General features: G+C 34.5%; 3 protein-coding genes across 14 annotated transcripts in view; 2 read left to right on the top strand and 1 right to left on the bottom strand.

The window, feature by feature from the left end:
• Positions 1–29: 29 nt before the first annotated feature.
• On the bottom strand, positions 30–2,167 carry LOC129567607 (mitochondrial amidoxime-reducing component 1). Its single transcript, XM_055444692.1, has 4 exons — positions 2,025–2,167; positions 1,456–1,561; positions 711–1,391; positions 30–595 (listed from the first exon to the last, which is right to left on the bottom strand). Exons 1-4 carry the CDS (start codon positions 2,029–2,031, stop codon positions 403–405), a joined length of 987 nt encoding a protein of 328 aa, XP_055300667.1. The 5' UTR covers positions 2,032–2,167; the 3' UTR covers positions 30–402.
• Positions 2,168–3,803: 1,636 nt separating this feature from the next.
• Positions 3,804–5,965, top strand: LOC129567282 (28S rRNA (cytosine-C(5))-methyltransferase). Of its 2 annotated transcripts, XM_055443966.1 has the most exons (6): positions 3,804–4,037; positions 4,122–4,407; positions 4,512–5,000; positions 5,088–5,311; positions 5,377–5,584; positions 5,675–5,965. In XM_055443966.1, the coding sequence occupies exons 1-5, from the start codon at positions 3,906–3,908 to the stop codon at positions 5,575–5,577; spliced, it is 1,332 nt and encodes a 443-aa protein (XP_055299941.1). In that variant the 5' UTR covers positions 3,804–3,905; the 3' UTR covers positions 5,578–5,584; positions 5,675–5,965. The 2 variants fall into 2 exon arrangements, with proteins under 2 accessions (XP_055299941.1, XP_055299939.1); XM_055443964.1 differs by having other exon boundaries at positions 3,813–4,037; positions 5,377–5,965.
• A 1,972-nt stretch (positions 5,966–7,937) lies between these two features.
• LOC129567280 (adenylate cyclase type 2) overlaps positions 7,938–18,805 on the top strand; it is a 50,347-nt gene continuing 39,479 nt past the window's right edge. For 2 of the 11 annotated variants that reach the window (XM_055443959.1, XM_055443952.1), the window contains exon 1: positions 7,938–8,184. The gene's annotated coding sequence lies outside the window, so the exon portion shown is untranslated. Of the gene's footprint in view, positions 8,568–9,161; positions 9,409–18,805 lie in introns of those variants that run through there. The other 9 variants (XM_055443953.1, XM_055443957.1, XM_055443956.1 and 6 more) reach the window with 6 other exon arrangements.

The following is an 18,805-nucleotide window of genomic DNA, read 5'->3' as shown; positions in this document are numbered from 1 at the left end:
TGTTCGAATAAATTCAAAGTCACATAGTGTTCGTTTGCTCGCTCAAATGAAAGAATTGCAATTATCAAAAATGGTTTCATTGATCTCTTTAAAATAACATGTCTTCTAACAATTTATACAATTCGTATGTATATCCCAACAAAAATCCAATATTGAATTCCATGCATTGTGAAATTATGCTCAATTGTTAACAATCAATAACATCTAAATATAAAATTGATGATTTGCTTTGATCTAAACTGACCAAATAACCATTATTATTGAAAAAGGAATGTATTGAATCAAACTATATATAAATTGCAAAACCAATGATTGGCCGATGGTCTTTGTAAACAGAACTTAGCCTCCACTATTTTTCCTCATTAACAATTAACAACTAAAACTGCGATTTTCGTTGACGTTTCACGCTTCACTTTCATCGCTGATGTAAACTGCGTCGCCGATGGAAATTTTTCCCGTAACTCTAACGCCCATCTGAGTGCCCATAACTGGACTATTATTGGGAATTATCGAGCGATTCTTAACCAATGTTTCAAGTGGTTGATGTTTTGGATTACGCTCACCAGTCTCCGGATTGATATTAGTGAAAATACATCTGTTTCATGGACAAAATTATTGCAAATTAATGTTAGATCGATGCCAAAAGAGAAATTCTATTGCTAAAAAAATGAAAAACGCTAAAATGTGAACAAAAATCTCCCATTCCTCACCTCGTGCATGGTTTTAGTACGCGAAAAATGACATCATCGCCCACTTTAACCCATTTCCACTTGTCTTCATCGTATGCATCAGGTCCTTCGACAACCAGATTCGGACGAAATTGAAGGGGTTTTACCACGTGATCCAAATGTGAGTTTAATTCGTCGATTGATCCTTGGTTTATCAGCATGTAACTGGTTTTATCATGATAGGTTCCTGCATCTTCGTTTCTGTATGCCTTCCAAACTCGATCATTCTTCGAAACTCCCTTTGTTGGATATGAATATGGATAGTAAAGTAGCCGCAATACACCGGGCTTGCCGACAATATATTCAGACAACCAATTGGCAGCCTCATCTCCAGCATCTATGCCATTCACCTTCGCATACCAACATTCAACTTTGCCGTTGATCGACTCTTCTCTCAGTTCATCCAAATTCAGTACAAAATTTGGTTTATCTGGTGCAGACAAAATCAGTTCGTTTCCAACGACTTTTGGCTGGATCAAAACCATTTTTGGATGAACTCGAGCTGTGGTCTGCTTTCCATTCTGCGAGATAATGAAACAACGATCAAAAAGACCTTCATATTCCACTCCGAGCAAATGACAATCGAACGAATTCCGCTTGACTGGCGCACATGATTTCACTGGGAAACAGTTCAAATCAATGATTTGGCCCACTTTCTTCCATCTGAGATAGGGATTTCAGTATTGAAATTGAGCAATCGTCTTTAAAAAAAAACGTGTAATCTTACTTAGTTGGAATCGGTTCCTCTGCTCGCTTCAAATACAAGTATGCCAAACCGGCCACAGCAGTACCTACAGCCACAGCCGTACCTACAATCAATTTGGTTTGATTATCTGAAATAAAACGAGATTAACAAAGTAATGTTGATAAATAGACACTTGAAATCACAACTATTACTGAGTCGCGATGATTATTTTGCTATATTATTTGCCAATATTTATCAGTATTCGTCCTATTTTACACAAAGAAAAAAACATTGAAAAGACAGACTTAATTGATTTATTTTAGGGAAATTCTTCTGCAATTGCACAAATTTTAAATATTCTTTCAATATTTGATTCAATTGTGTTCTCTGATATTTATTTCAAATATTTCATATCAAGTGAAAGTCTCTTGATGAATGTCACATGCTTATGCAAACTGGTTTTCATCACACAAAAACCACATATTTAGTTGTGCTCAAAACTCGCTTTAAATTGTTTCAAAATCAAACAATATCGTGATCACTTTGATTTATTACAAGCCAAAACAACTTTATGTTTTGATGCAAAGCAAAACTTTTTTCTCAATTCTTACCAGACATCTCTGTCACAGTGAATAAGTTCCGTGCAAATGCACAGATCTATGCCGACTAACAAGTTACACTGATGCGCAAAATTTAGACGCAATAAATAGTCTCTATAAATCACCATTGATAAAAAATACATTGATACAAATGCATTTTGATAAAAAAAATACAGCTACTAGTGACAATGGTAAAATGGAATACCAGAGATTATATGCTTCACTGAGTTTGAATGTACTTGTTTAGGCTTTATATGGCTATACATCTGAACGAACGACATACACATCATCCTAATTTTGAGTGTAAATGTTCGAAATTGATGTACTGTGTATACAAACATGCATCAACGTGATGTATGTATACATATATACATATGTTTTATATGAATTAATTGAAAACACAATGAACGTTATCTCTTATGTTTACTCTTCGAACGTTTTTTGGTCTCTCAAATGTGTAGCACACACAAGCATAACACAACGTTTTTGTTTATTTATAGAAAATGCGAATAAAAAAATGTCTCTATCAATGTGACCAAATTGTTACAGCACACGAATAGATTTCTGATTAAAATTAACCTCTTCGCCTCAATTTCATGGCAAATACACACTTTGAACATATGATCAACAATATTTTGGATTTTATTGAAATTATGGACACAATTGAGTTTTGAGAATGAGGTTGTAGCAATTGTCGACAAATATTAGTACAGTCTGTTATTATTACTTATTTTCCGAGTCTCGATTATACTTCCTCCCCCATTCTTTCATTATGATCATTTCCAACTGTACAGTGTACAGTCTGTTAAATCATCTCGGATCACATAATAAATCATGTAATTTAATTGTTGCATTCATTGTAACTTCTTTTTGCAACGTTTCCATAGAACTTTTGATCGACCATAAGTTCTTCAACGAATATACGTACATGTAAAAATTGACAAAACCTAGATACTTTCGTAGATAAAAATTTTTACACAATAGTAATATTTGTACGCTTTGATGCTTTCTCCATACGCGGTCAATATCAAAACAAATACTGAAAACTTGAAAATTGTGTAATTATCGTTATACTTTTAATTAAATTGTAATTGTAATACCTGTGATGGGTACAATAGAACACCAGATCATTTGAATCGAAATAGGATCTGAGTAGATATCATTTGATGACAAGAACAAACAGAAAATATGCAACATTGCAAGAAAAATATCCTTGCCCATAATGTCACTGTTATACATTACCCAAACAAGAATATTCAAGCTAAACACGGTTATGGGAAAGACAAACGCAATTAGGACCATGCCATGTTTTATTCGTCTCATGCATTTTAAGAAATTCACATTTTCAACGTCGTCTTCCATCGTTTTGATTTTTTAAATACACACAATTTACACATTTGCAAAAACCAGCTGTAATCATATATTGACAGTTGAATTTTCATGAAACAAGGATCATACCCACACAAATGTACTCACATATGTGTAAGTTACACACATCCGTATGCTTCCACGCATATTAGAATTCACCAATCATGATTAATGCAACAGAAGATATATTTTGTTTCGGCTAAGATAATTTCCAACTAAAAAGATTCATTATGGACGAGTGTAAGCGGTAAAACCTTCTAATATCACGTCTATTTAATTACCTGTCACTTCAACGACGGCCAAATTCGTATTTATGAATGAGTTGAGTGAAAATTTAGCTATTTTTGAAATTCACGCGTAAATGATGAGAGAGCGACATCTGGTGAAAAGCATGTGCTAACTGAAGCTGACACTCTGCCAAAAGTCAAACACGGCTGTCATTCTCAGAGTTGTTGTCTGTGACACGCGGTTTTGTTATTCTTCGGTGAAAACAAATCAAACTGAATCAAATAAATATAAATTACGATGGAAGTTGAAACGGAATTTAAACATTCAATTAAGGTGCCGATGCAGTACAAAAAAGCGGCCAAAGTTCTGAAAAACTCAATGGAAAGTAATGCTTCAATAAAAGGGCAGATATTTGCAGAAAAACATGCGGTAAACACAACTTCTACAATTCATTTTCGATGTAAATTATCCAAAGTTTGTTATCTCACGTCAAAATTGTCGTCTCTTTCGTAGAAAACCAACCGTTTATATGCATTAATCAGCAAAATCTCACAAAATAAGGGGACAATCGATGCTCTGCTGGAACGGAGTAAGATTTTGGAGCGAGAAAATCGACTTGACAAGTATTTGTGTTACGTTTTGGTAACCGAATTGGTGTTTGGAGCAAAAAAATTGAATGGAGAGTCAAAGCCGGTATTGTGTGTTGCTGGTTACGAAGAGAAATTCAAAGAAATATTAGCAGAAATCCAAAATGAAGGGAAATCTGGAACTAGCGCTGGTTCGTCCGTACAAAATAGCGGTATGCCTGTTTAGTCTTTGTTCTTCGAATGACTTGGTTCATGTCAATTCTTGAATATAATTTGCTATTATTATTAATTGGTTTTTCTTTCTTCACCATTTTAGTGGCAAAACCTCGATATGTTCGTGTAAACAGAAATCAAATGTCACGATCAGAGGCTATGGAAGTATTTGCCAACGATGGATGGATTGAAGTAAAATGTGAAAATTACGATGATTTCCTGAATGCAATCGAAAACTTCAGTGACGAGCAATTCGTTGCAGATATACATGTAAAAGACTTGTTTGTGTTCCCAGCGAGCAGTAAACGATACTGGGCATTGAGCAGTTTAACCAAAGAATCTAAAGTCATTCTTCAAGACAAAGCCAGTTGTTTGCCATCATTCTTATTGAGCCCGCCACGTGGAAGTTATGTATTGGATATGTGTGCCGCACCCGGTATGAAAACGTCGCATTTGGCAGCCATCATGAAAAATCGAGGAACAATTTGGGCAGTGGAACGAGATCGAAGACGTTTCGAGACATTAACTCAATTTGCACAGAAAACAAATTGCAAAATTGTCAAAACCATCAATGACGACATCCTTTCGATAGGTCTGTTGAAATTGGCACGATTTCTATTGAATTAGCACTAGACTTATCGTTTGGAATTTATTTTAACAAACATGCTATACATTTCAGATCCCGCTGAATACGAATTGGTGGAGTATATCTTGCTAGATCCACCATGCTCTGGTAGTGGAATGACCAATCGCATCAATATTTTCGAAGAAAATTCCGTCGACAGATTGCTTCAATTGCAATCGTTACAATCGAAAATGTTGATTTTTGCATTGAAAAACTTTCCAAACGCCAAGAAATTGATCTACTCAACGTGTTCAATCAATGTCGAAGAAAATGAACAGGTAATATCATGTTTTAAGCTTGTGAGAGAAAACGGGAAATTAATCTGAAATTATCACCTTCTCAGGTCATTCAACGGGCACTCGAAATATGCACAGACAGTTATTGGAAATTGGTGAAACCAATCGAATTTGCGGAAACATGGAAAAATTTCGGCAGTCCCAAGTACAAACACATTGGCAAAAAGTGTCTTTATGCCAAACCAGATATTGATCGAACCGATGGATTTTTCGTGGCAATATTTGAACGGGAACAGCAAACCGAATAAATTACACGTGTGTAATGTTGACATTAATTGAAATATCCATTCTTTTTGTTTGTTGAATTCTTGAAATAAATCCAATTTTTATTCTGAATTTCAATAGTTATAAATGACATTCAATGTACACTATTCCATGAGTCATTCAATCAAAAGGCTTAGAACGATCGGAAAGTTGTTCGTTTCAAACGATGAAATCAGTCGAAAACGTGCTAAATAAATGAACCATCAAATTTACATTTAAGTGAAGCTCGACTTACTCTACGTTTACAAAAAACATATATGTTCATTCTTTTCTTTGTTGTGATTTCATTGTCAAGAAAATATAGTTTAAAGGGAAAAAAAATCAATTCATAAATAAATTTGAAAATTGTATTCAATGGAATGGTTACGTTAATTAATCTTGTGTCATTTTAGTATGAATTCTTCGGCAAAAGAAGATTGTCGTGTTGATTCATCGCGGATAATTATGTGCCAATTATACGTTGACCTGAATGTATAACTGCCACATATTTATTTACCCAAAACCAAAATCAGTTGCGAAAAATATTCTTTGGAAGCAAAATGTTTATAATTTATTATAAATTAACTCTAATCGGCGTATATACAGATCGGTATTTGTGATGATGTCCATTTATTGGGCAAGTGCTGCTAGTACGGTGGCGATCTTGTCGATGGATTCACGGTCAAAATGGTTCTGTGGTCACCTTTCACTGTCACAATATCTGCTTTGCTGGTAACAACCTGGAAAATACGCAAGAAAAAAAATTCGATTAGTTTATGTTCAATTTCGAGGCGATAAAATGGGCAACAAAATGACGCTCACCTCTGACAAACCGTAGTCAGCGGCCAGTTTGACGTAGTTTTCGGTTGGTTTGAAGAGAGTTACATTGCTGGCAAGTTTGCGTTCTGGTTTGTACAAATGAACTACCTTGAATTTCTTATAGAATGTTGATACGGCCAATTGCACAGTTTCCACTGGGTATTTTGTCTTTTGGCTAATGAGTTCGGCGACGGGTTTCAATTTCAAGTCGAGTGATGCAAGAGAGTCAATTTCTTTAACGGCCAAACCGAATGATTCGTTTTGTGATGCAGTGGCACCACCTTCTTTACGTTGTTGATGGGCCTCTGTGTGCCATCTGACGTATTTTGGTGAACCTTTTAACATGACAAGCGTGGCTTTCTCCGGCCATCTCCAAAAGTGTTACCATTTCAAAAGCGACCATACTGACTCCGCTGCTTTCGGCCTCGCGTTTATCAGCGACGACCATTGAATCGAGAACTGCGTGTGGTTGTTGCATAAAGAGATCCATGGTTTGCAAACAGAATGCCACACGTTGTGGCAAAGTACCACCAACAACGGTGTCGTTGTCACTAAAACTGACAAACCAGTATCACTAATGGTGCCAATTTGAACGGCTGTACCTGGGAAATCGGATGCTTGGCGATTTTCGCAGATTCGTTCCATGACTGAGATGATCATACCGTAATTGGTTTGACCGATGTTACCACGTCCGCATGACACATTCGAGAAACAATCAAAGTAGTCCAACAATGGGCACGTATCTCGTGAATCAACATCCAATTGTTTGGTTCCGTCGACTTTTGGTACGTTAACTAGCTTAAAATCGCCTTCAGTTTGATCGTCCAACAAACCTTCACGCAAGACAGCGGCAAGGTTGAAAATACCACTGACTGGAACTGGACCGAAATTGTTTGCTTCCTTGAACAAATGTTGTGCTCCCAATTGTGGCCATTGTCTGTTCTGTATCGATAAAAATATGTTTTAAATTAAATGAATTTTAAAATTTCCAGCAAGAAAAAGGCCTCTAGCATAATTCATTGTAACAATCGATTCAGATTAAGAAGTCAAATCTTCTATCAACCGTATTAATAACAGAAAATACAAGACATATATTATACAATGTACACGTATCGGCGCAAGTATGTAAGCATTGCTATAGCCGAGATCGTATATATGGAACTCATAGACAAAACGTTCGTCGTTAGACTAAACAATATTCTCAGTTCTGTATTGTGACTACACCACTGGTGCAATGCGCGCATTTACATGCCGACAGCCGACTCAAACGCATGTAACGAGGTTGAGTCGGCGACATCCACGATTGCCGAATCCATGTGTTGCTCGTTCGCGATGTGTTGCCGCAATGGAGCACATGCACATGTTGTACGGCAACAAGGGTTTGTTATGCGTTGGGTGTGCGTCACCACCGCCAATCGGCAACAGAGACATCGTCTCACCGACTGTATAAGTATATAATTTTGTTTTGATTACGGTCTCGTGCTGCCGCATGTCGGTAAGCTCAACTTGGTATTTGTTAACTGTAGTGTTGAGTTTATGTGGATTCAGTTGGCGTGAGAACATCCAACAGTGTGGATGCTTTATCAGTTTGATTGGAGCCTTTTTTTTCGATTCCATCGAAGTTTAATAAACGCAAAGTGATGGAGCAATTTCCGGATAACGTTTTTTGTCAATGTTTCTGTTTAAATTAAACATTTTTTGTTTGTTCTGATGAAGTAAAAAAAGTGAAAATATTCAACACGCACAACAACGACAACAAATCAGTGGTGTCAATTGATCGAATTTCGTGTTATGTAAAAAATGCATTTTCTAGTGAAATGATTTTGAGTATAAAATGTTACTGGAATTCCCGAAAGCAATCCATATAATTTGTGGATACACACATTGACAACTGAATAAATGATGAATTCAAGTGTGAGCGTACAAAGAATCTCTTTGAAAGAGAAAAAAAAATCAAAGCGAAACCTAAATTTACAGTTCTTGCCAACGAAAATATCAAGAAATGAAACAATTTTTTTTTTGTTCAAATATATGCTTTTTGCAACAATTCATTTATTTTGACTTTTTTTCTTCAAATGTGGTGTATCGTTTAGTGTTGTTTGTAATTGAATGTGTGTGTGTGTGTCTGTGCTTACGCTAATTTTGACGCAATCAACATACAAGTGCAGAATCTTGCGTAAATATTTACAATCTGTTTGTTCGAGATGCGCTCAGTCGAACGATGAGATTTTATTGAAATTAAGCGAAAGAAAATGTGTGAACAATATAAAGCGATTTGCAGTAGCAGCAATGCGACGATTGATCTAAAGAAATGAACATTTTCGCTAGGGGCATTTCTCACGAAAAGAATGAATGAATTCTTATGAATTTTGAAAAATTTCTTCCGTTCGGTCCGATTCGATCAATTTTTATCTATTCGTGTAAATAAATGTTCATTTACACTGAACTTGTGTTCTGGAAGTGGGTTTTGGTGGATCTCAAGGATCGTTCAGAACTGCTCCCGGTTCTGGAAGTGGATCTTCAGGATGGGCCAGAGCATTGTCAAACCGGATCTGGTCCATCCTGAGGATCCACCAAAACCCACTTCCAGAATCGGGAGCAGTTCTGAACGATCCTTGAGATCCACTGAAACCAACTTCCAGAACACTTTTATTCAAGCAATATCGTCATTTCAGTACATTTTCTTACAATTTCAATCAAAAAGAAGAAATAATAGACATTTTTGCACATTTGCTCAAATTTTTTGTGTGAGAAATGCCCCTAGCATTTTCGTGTTTCAACCGAAGTTCGGTGTGCTTCACTCGTCATAAATATATGCACATCACGGCCAAAATTAGCAAATTTCTGTTGAAAACCATTATTGCTGTTTCTCTTGCTCGATATATTCTAAGCCTGAGCGTTAAAATGCAAAGCGGAAATCTTTCATTAATTCAACACTCTTGAATGTCGGCAAAAAAAAAATTATCACATCAATTGAACCGATCACATACATGTGTATGTGCGTGCATTATTCAATGGTAAATATGTAAAATTGAAATTGACGCCTGAATCTTAAACAGTCGTAAGACGAAATCAATTCTCTTTAACACATTGCCTGCTACTATGTGTATGTGTGTGCGTCTCCGCAAATGATATTATTTTTTTCACTACATTTTGCATTCGCTTGCAAATGAAACTCCACACTAATTTTAGCCGTTTTGACCCACGACGAGCATATTATTTAGCTCACTTATTATGTCGTATTTATAAACGAAATTCTGTAATAAATGAATTAATTGAAGCTCTCAAAGAAAGTCACAGTCTTATACGTGCATAGGCTAATACATTTAATTTTTCCAACTGAGTAAATATTTGCTTTGTGTGAAAATAAAAACGTTTAATGATCTCGTTCATTTACTTGATTGAAGAAAGATATTCATACGGCACATTATTTTGGATTGAAATGATTGCACCTCAACTCACACTAACTACATGCATTAAAAAAAAAGGGGTAAAAATAAAATGAGCCAAACACTTTTGATTTCTTTCAAAACATTTACATGCATTTGCATATGAACATTTATTTATATTCATTTTATCTGCTTACACTCTTTTTTCGATCGGCAATTGATCTAAATGGGTTTCATCTAATTAAATAAAATGTATAAACATTCACCATGGACGTGGTCAATTGAAATTTAATTATACCACATAATTAAAAATAATTATGTTCGCCACTAGAAGGTCAAAGAAACTCGAATGCAACAACGAAATGAAAAAAAGTAAACATGAAATTCGTGGCAAGTTCATTCAAAACAATTAACACGAACACGATGGCAATTTTGTTGTTCATAAATCCAATAATTTATTACAATAAACGTGTAATTTAAATACCCATTTTGGGATATATCCATGTGTTGTAGAAATATTTATTAAAAAAATTCTACATGACCTGTGTGCTTGGCCAGCAGTTATTTTCAATTGTTTTCAATTTCGATATTAATTATCTATTTTTGTGGGTTTAGATTTAGAAATCATATGCATTTTATCCACGTGAAATGGATGAAATTCAATCAAATGCACCTGCAGAAGATAGAATCGGAAAATCAATTTCATTTTGCATCTGACGCAATTTGCTGGTTTTTCCCTCTCTTTCAAACTTTAATTGTGAGAGCGCTGTACCATTGACGTAAACCATTAAATTTCACATGCGTCTCAATTCTCTCCATTTTCATTTCTTCTCCAAACGAAATATTACTCTCATTTGAAATTTAATTCGTTTTCTATGCTACATGGTTCCGCATGACGCTCAATGCAAACAACGAACAAAATACGATATTTTTTAACTATGTATTTTTACAGTTACAATTTGAAATGGATTCAAACATGAAAGCCAACACGAAGCAGCTATACCGAAAAGGTGAAGCACCTCTGGCTCAGTATTTGTTTGGTTGTTTTGAAAATAAAATAACAACATAAAAGAATAGTAAATGAACACTGAAAGTGTGAAAATCGAAGCCAGCGATAATAAAGGAACAAGAGAAACAAATGTGCACGTAAATTAGATACACACCAATTTCTATTTAAATGAGATTCAATTGGAATTGTAGAATTTGGCTTAAGCTGCATGTTTTCTTCTATTTACATTGAATTTGCTTTGTTCCTTATAGACGAGCAGTATACGCAAGTACAGTGAAGTCTGTGTCAATAGAACTTTGAACGTGTTTTGAACGTATTATTGTACACTAGGCCATTTCACCATGTTGAAAAGTCGAAACCAACATACACATTCTGAATCGGTAGAGCCTGTAGATTTTAAATATATAGTTTTTGTGTTATAAAATTCATTCCTCGCGAGCAAAATTGCGAATTAATAAATAAATGAATTTGAAAGGTTTTATCATGAACCGTACAATACGTTTGAGTCTCGCATCATAGCAGATTTCGAATGTTTTTGCAATGGATACTTTGCATACGAGATATATGTATTTTCGACATCACAGTGACGAGCTATTGTTTTTTTTGAAAACGCAGTGGGGTACCAAAGGGATGTCTAAAAGAGGTTTCCAGAATTCGAAAATTTTCTCCAAAAATGGTTGGGGAGACGATTTCTGAGTGATTTAAATATATTGAATTAATTTCTGGCTAATTGAATGATATTTCCATTGATAAGAGCGCTACAGGATAAACGTATAACTTATAGATATGTTTTTTTCTAAAAATACTCATTTTATAGCAGATTTTTCTAAAACTCATTCTCCAGAACTGTAATTTTAGAAAATTGCATCTTGAGGTGTGTATTTTTAGAAAACACATACAAAATACACGTATTTGTATTTCAATGTGTTTTTATCAAAATTCATACCTAACGATGGATTTTTCTAAAATCATAGTGCTATTACAGGAGATTTAGAAAAATCCACAATGGAACATGGATTTTTATAAAAACCATGGTTAAACGTATCATTTCTCAAGTATTATGATGAGTTTCAGAAAAATATATACAAAATGATAGAATTTCATAAAATCGCAGTTCTGGAGAATGAGTTTTAGAAAAATCTGCTATAAAATGAGTATTTTTAGAAAAAACATATCTATAAGTTATACGTTTATCCTGCAGCGCTCGTATCAATGGTAATATCATTCAATTAGCCAGAAATTAATTCAATATATTTAAATCACTCAGAAATCGTTTCCCCAACCATTTTTGGAGAAAATTTTCGAATTCTGGAAACCTCTTTTAGACATCCCTTTGGTACCCCACTGCGTTTTCAAAAAAAACAATAGCTCGTCACTGTGATGTCGAAAATACATATATCTCGTATGCAAAGTATCCATTGCAAAAACATTCGAAATCTGCTATGATGCGAGACTCAAACGTATTGTACGGTTCATGATAAAACCTTTCAAATTCATTTATTTATTAATTCGCAATTTTGCTCGCGAGGAATGAATTTTATAACACAAAAACTTTATATTTAAAATCTACAGGCTCTACCGATTCAGAATGTGTATGTTGGTTTCGACTTTTCAACATGGTGAAATGGCCTATTGTACACTCTTTTGTATCAATTCAGACAGGCATTACTTTATTTGACATCTATTTTTGTGACAAAGAATAACTGAACTGAAAGCCGATGATGTTTAAAATAACTTTTGACGTTGACTGACCGTCAGTAAACTTTTCTCGTGCAATGACAGCATTTTACAATTGTTGCAACTTCTTATGTATATGTCTAGAACAGAACAGTAAAATGAAATTCACATTTTCTGCATATGTAACTCAAACATATTTTTTCCCAACTTGAATACTTTTTCATGTTGAGATTTAAAATTGGTTTTTTCGCTCACAAATACACGTTCACTATAGCATCTGTTGCCTTTCAGAAAAAACTTCTTAAGTTGTGGAATAAAATTGTATATTTTGCATCTCGTGCATATATATCGAATGTTTAAAGTGAATTGGAAACGCAAAATTCATTCACCGCACTCGTGCAGCTGTGAAAATTCGACGGAAATTCGTTTTCCTATACATCATACATCCAATGAATAAATATAAGGCTTATAGAAACCGTTTGAGCTTACACACAAAATTGAGTGTTTTTCATCTAGCCTGATGTCAAATGACATATGAAGAAAAAAAGTTAACAAGCGATTAAACGCATTGAAGCCTGTATGGTCTTGGTCTCACACTCTATAGATTCTATAGATTCTATAGAGAAATAAAGTGTCGTCACCCATCAGTAGATGGATTATGAAACATCGATTTTTTCCCTATCGCCCTGCGGTTGAGAACATGAAATGGAAAACGAAAATAAATTGCAAAAATGAACTCAAATTCCACAACAGTACGCATGTGAGTGAACAACAAAAAAAGTGTCCGATGATTTATGTGCACAGATAAATTGTATCTCAAGTGAAGTGTAAGAACTATTGCATTATCAATGGCTTTTAGCACTTTATAGTTGAATTAAAATTCCAAATCTACTCGCATACAAACATATAAATCGTTGCTTTTAACGCGCGGCCCCTTGATTATCCATGAGACAATTGATGAAACGAATAAATTGAAACTGTGGAATTCATTTATTTTATAAATGCAAAACAGAAAACAAAAGCATTTGATTTATCATTCAGCTCTCTTTATATTCGATGTCACAGCGAATTTCATTCCATTTCAACACTGGATTCATACAAGTGGTTGAACAAACAAAAAATAATTGGAAGCAAAGAATTTCAGTGAAATTTTAATGGAAATTCTTCATCGTTTGTTTCTGTATTTTATTTTCATCGAAATGCACTTTATTCGTTATACACTGTACAGTTCGTTGCTGATAAGAGATAAACTACAATAGGCCATGAAAATACATTCATTGTATGACTTGTTTGAACGAAATGTTCCATTTAATCATCAAGTTTAGCTAAAATCGGTTCCTTTTTTTTACTTGAATATTTCATAAGTTTTAATGGGAAAAAGGTTTAATCGAAACAATGACTGCTGAAAATTTTCTACACACAAAAAAGGCAGAGAAATTTTAGAAATATAACAGACAATGGAGGAAAGGTTAAATCTTTTCTTATCCGAATCAATTGCAGAGATTTTCGACAAATAATCAATATTGTTCGGGATCGAACTGTTACGACTTTAAGTTGAAAGCACGTCCAAAAGTGTTTCTGTTAAATGTTATTGTTTCTTCTTCTCTGTTTACCTCTATGGGTGCGAGCTTAAAAAACTCTAAACTAAGAAAACCTCCTCTCTATTGAGAGAAACATTCAAAAAGAAAACATTTTGAGTATATCTCGGGAATGAAACGGATTTTGTAACAGCACGTCGTGCTGAGCACGATGGAATACTGAACCGAATTTATAATTATGGCCAAACGTTCGAACAAAACTTGACATCGAATTGAAATCGTTAGTAAATGTTTTCATTTTGAATGTAATCTGTGCGCACAGTACACCATATGATGCTGGTGGGGATAATTTCTACGAGTTCAATCGTACATCATTAACTCGAGCTATTTATGACGCTCATTCAGAAACATTTGCTTTGAATCGATCAATCAAATCGCAGAGTGCCTGACACTGATAACGATAAGGAGCCATATGATAAGGGAACATTTGTTAATCGTTTGTTACTTCTCTTTTCACAAATGATTTATTTGCTTGAATTTTATTCACTAGGTCAGATCAACCATTTAGAACATACAATTTATCAATTTTTGTGATTTTGGTTTACTGGTTCAATCAACAAGTAATTCGAAATTGATTCACTAACTTGTGGAATGTTGATATTTAATTTAGGTTCATGTGTCTAATACCATCTCATTCGTAGAAATATGATGAAAATTAATTATTGTCTGTCAAATGATTTTCCTTTCATGGCCAATTATTGTTACCAGTGATTCCAATCAAATGAAAAACTTGTATCGAATGTGATTCCTTAGAAATGCGTCGGAAATTCCGATTTTGAATCGAATTCTAGCGATGCAAAGGAGCGAATTCAAGCGATTCTTTTTGACAAAGAATGGCCATGTTATCGCCGAATGAATGCATCGATTGACATCTATTTGTGAAATGGAATGAATTTTCAAGCAATCGTTTCAATGATGCCTTTTTTTGTGTGTGCACTGTGCATTCAGAATGTTTTCATCGTCTGAGCACACACACACATGTTTCACATTTGAACGAATCATATTTATCGAAATTTAATCGCAGACTCTTTTTGTCACATGCACTAAAATTGAGTGTGCACTGCACATTCCAGCAGCTTGCTTTTGAAAAATACCGTTTCCATTCCACACTGATGGCACGAAAAAAAAAAGACTTTGTAGAAAAAAATTACCTTCAATTTATCACACTCTTCGCATTGGTTGTACCACCACAGCCCATATATGCACAACTTTATACAATTCGTTCTCATTAAAACTCATAGAATATTCAGCAAATATTCGGATTCATGATAAATTTATGGACAAAATTCCAAAAAACACGCAAATTTTTACGCAGTTGAATAATAAACAGCAAAAATGTTACCATGTGAAAAATTGCAGAATGTACGGATTCAAGGTGAAAACGCATTGGAAAATATATGGTAGATGGGAAATAAAGAAAATATTTTCGAAATAGATGACAAACAAGGGAAAAAGTAGAAAATATGCTGGTTATTTTAAGCGAATGTTTCCTTTAATTAATTAAAATGTGCTGAATAACATTTTATCACGAGCCGTTGTGACCTCTGATCACGACTATATTCACTTCGCACGTTCAGTATCCAAATTTTAGCAGCTATTATTCATGCACAGGCACACGCATGCCGAAAATGCGTTAACAGCTATCATTTCACTGTTTTTTTTTCTCTATTGTAGCTCGATATCAAGCAAATGTTTCGAATCACAAGGATATCACATGGCGTCAGATAAAAATTTCAGGCCCTTGTTCAATTGGGAATTCGTTGTTCGCTTGAACACTTCATTTTTGCTCAGAAGCCAAATATATATACCACAGGTGTTCAATAATCTTTTTTTGGGAAAATTGATTCAATCTTTTTATAGAATGCAAGTTTCATTATAACGTAATAATATCCATTTTTCGAACTTACCGTATCGTATGCGTTACTGGTGAGCGGTTGCACGAATTGCCAATAAAAAGTTTATGTTGTCCTATATATAGAGAGCATAGAAAATGACTGTCAAAATTCCAAAAACGACATAATTGCAAATACTAAGGTGGGAAAATGGCCAACGAAGAGCAAGACACGCATTCATTTCATTGCCACCCAAAACCAAAATTCTACGCACAACTGGTGCACCGGTTTATGGATTTATAAATAGGGAAAGTGTTAGTCATTCATTAGCCTTTTTGCTAATGAACGACCTTTTGTCGCTTTCAGCATAATACACACAATGTGTACACCTACACACATACATATTTAATATCGACAACGGTAATTTCGTTCATCGACTGTAACAGTAACCCTGCGTGGTGGAGCACATTCCAACCGAGTTACACATGTTTGACGTTAATGAACGTCTATTAATAAAATCATATTGAAGCAGAATGATCCGCAATGATGACTATAAAATTCAAGAACATAATCATAAATTGGTTTGGATTACAGCAGCGATTTCGTTTACGCAACGCACGTCTCTCTCTTTGCACACGTCGCTCTATGCACAACGACAGAGGATTCATCAAAATCGATTAATCGATTTTTTCTGCTCTGGCATTTTTTTTCTCGCAATTTTCCTTCATCCAATCGTGTGTTTCCATATTATAATACAATGGCTTCGATGATCGAAACCATTTTAACTATCATATGACGAAATTGAATTGAATAATTTAATAATGAACTAATAAATAATATGGATGTGAGTCAATCAGGTATTCTTCACGCTTTTAGGCGAAAACAAAGGATGGATTAGCCGCCTTAATGGTTCTTCGATGTTGTTTCCTTCAGCGGTGTCAAGTTAGGATATATTGCGTGTTTTTGTTCCAGACACAACAACCTCCTTCCAAGAGAGGGGTTGTTCATCTGAATAATTCCAATTGTAATAATAATACGCATTACTTACGCTAATCGCGATACATTCGTCTGGCTTCGATGGAAACATTGTTTTATTCATCACTGGGACGGAACAAAATCGGCTTTCATGCTTTTCGCAGGGAATCAATGCCAATAAACTTGCATCATATGAAATTAGTGAAGACATTTGACTAAACGAAAAACACACAGTTTAATGTCAATCTTTCTATTTGGCCTAAGAAATGCTGATCAATGATTCACTAGGCCTACGAGTGGATTCTGAAATTTTTACGCATAAGTCAAATAAATCGAAACTGCTCAAATTGATGCTTGGAATGACTCGATAAAAAGGAAAATGGAAGCATGTGCACGCAATATATGCTTAGCCAACAAATTTGGACACGTGTAACTTCTAAACTATGGAATTTTCGTTTCGATCGTTCGCATCAAAAATGAATCGTTTTCAAATAAAAAATAACAATAAAATAATAATAAAAAAAACACAAAAATACAATGTGTAAACAATTAAAGAATCGGAAACTTTCTACCATACCACGTTACATTCGAAGGAATTCTGGTTAATTTTTCCGCTTTTCTTGTAAATAATAAACAATATAAGCAAGTTCGTTTGATTTATTTTTGCTGTCTTCGTTAAAGTTCGATGGAAATCCGACTTTACAAGAATGTTGGCCGACTTTGTTTCTTCTTCGAAATTTCTTTCTAATTTTCAATCCATACTAATCGCATTGAAATGTTATGTATTTGTATTCTTTGCTTTGCAAAAACATTTTCCATCCAATGTTTGTTTATTATTGAACATTTGCTCATTTTCCCATAAAAAGAACGGCGGAAATGAATAATTCAATATGCTTTTACCAATTTATTTTGTTTGTTTCGCTTGAGCTTACTTTGCAAATCGATTGGAGAATGAGGGTAGCGCATTTGCCTGATTTGAACGTACTCCATCGTTATCAGCATAAGGTATGGGGGCAAACGAATATTTTCAATCACACAGCGAAATGTGTCATGTCAATGATGAACAATCGAAAGGGAAATCGCGCTTTTGTTCGTGAAATCATTCTGAATTTTTTTTAAATGTATTGTTATGCTTTTCTACCGTCCAGGGAGCTATTCTTTTCATGATTCACCTGACACATTTCGCTGTGCGAGTGAAAATATTCATTAGTCATTATACCAAATTTATTGATCGAATTGAAATATTTTTTGGAAAAAACTGACTAATTTTAAATAGTCAACAGTTCTAAGTTGATAGGACATGCATTACTGGATTTTTTAACTGCAGATGAGCAACCAGTTAAATTTGAAAACAGTTTTTTTTTGAGTGATTCGTCCAAAGGAGCAAAATTGTCCAGACACATACAGCGAATGGAATTTCCATTTTCGGTTGATTGATTTGAACTTAACAATATCGAGCTATCTGTGCATAACTCTACTAAGAAAAAAAAGTCATTTATATCGTCAAAAAGTTCCATTTTTCCAGTCGTTCTCCACCCGTATTTTGCTATTCGCATTTTATTTAATAATTCAAATTATCCGTTCCGATTATTGATCGAGAGAATGATTGATGTTTGTTCTACTTGAATATGTTCAATTTGAATATCAAGTGAGCCCAGATTGAAATAGAAATGCCGAGCAGCATACCAAATTCACCTAAAAATATACAAATTAACTAATGTAGTACAGCATTTTGTCGGCTCATTTTCTGCACGCCCACCTCGTCATTGGTAATTATGGTTTTGGTTTTGACACAGCGACAGCAACAAAAATTAAACCCAATTTAAATAATGGGAAAAAAAGTAATGGATATTTAGGTAGAAATCTATTGTGGCTTATGAAATTATAAACAGCTACATCAATCACGGTGGACACCAACAGAATTGATTAAATAA

This window comes from Sitodiplosis mosellana, unplaced genomic scaffold (assembly GCF_009176505.1).
Source record: "Sitodiplosis mosellana isolate CC-2019 unplaced genomic scaffold, AAFC_SMos_1.0 Smas_scaffold_11, whole genome shotgun sequence".
In the NCBI taxonomy this organism is placed as follows: domain Eukaryota; kingdom Metazoa; phylum Arthropoda; class Insecta; order Diptera; family Cecidomyiidae; genus Sitodiplosis; species Sitodiplosis mosellana.
The sequence above is the reverse complement of the archived record's forward strand: the minus strand, read 5'-3'. Positions and strand labels throughout refer to the sequence as shown.

Bases quoted from the DNA above. Each gene is read 5' to 3' on its own strand.
- LOC129567282 (XM_055443966.1), top strand. From the start codon at position 3,906: ATGGAAGTTGAAACGGAATTTAAACATTCAATTAAGGTGCCGATGCAG. The intron at 4,038-4,121 runs GTAAACACAACT...TCTCTTTCGTAG, and splicing joins TATTTGCAGAAAAACATGCG to AAAACCAACCGTTTATATGC. The intron at 5,312-5,376 runs GTAATATCATGT...TCACCTTCTCAG, and splicing joins ATGTCGAAGAAAATGAACAG to GTCATTCAACGGGCACTCGA.
- LOC129567607 (XM_055444692.1), bottom strand. The intron at 1,392-1,455 runs GTAAGATTACAC...TCCCTATCTCAG, and splicing joins GAGGAACCGATTCCAACTAA to ATGGAAGAAAGTGGGCCAAA. The intron at 596-710 runs GTGAGGAATGGG...TCCATGAAACAG, and splicing joins GTACTAAAACCATGCACGAG to ATGTATTTTCACTAATATCA.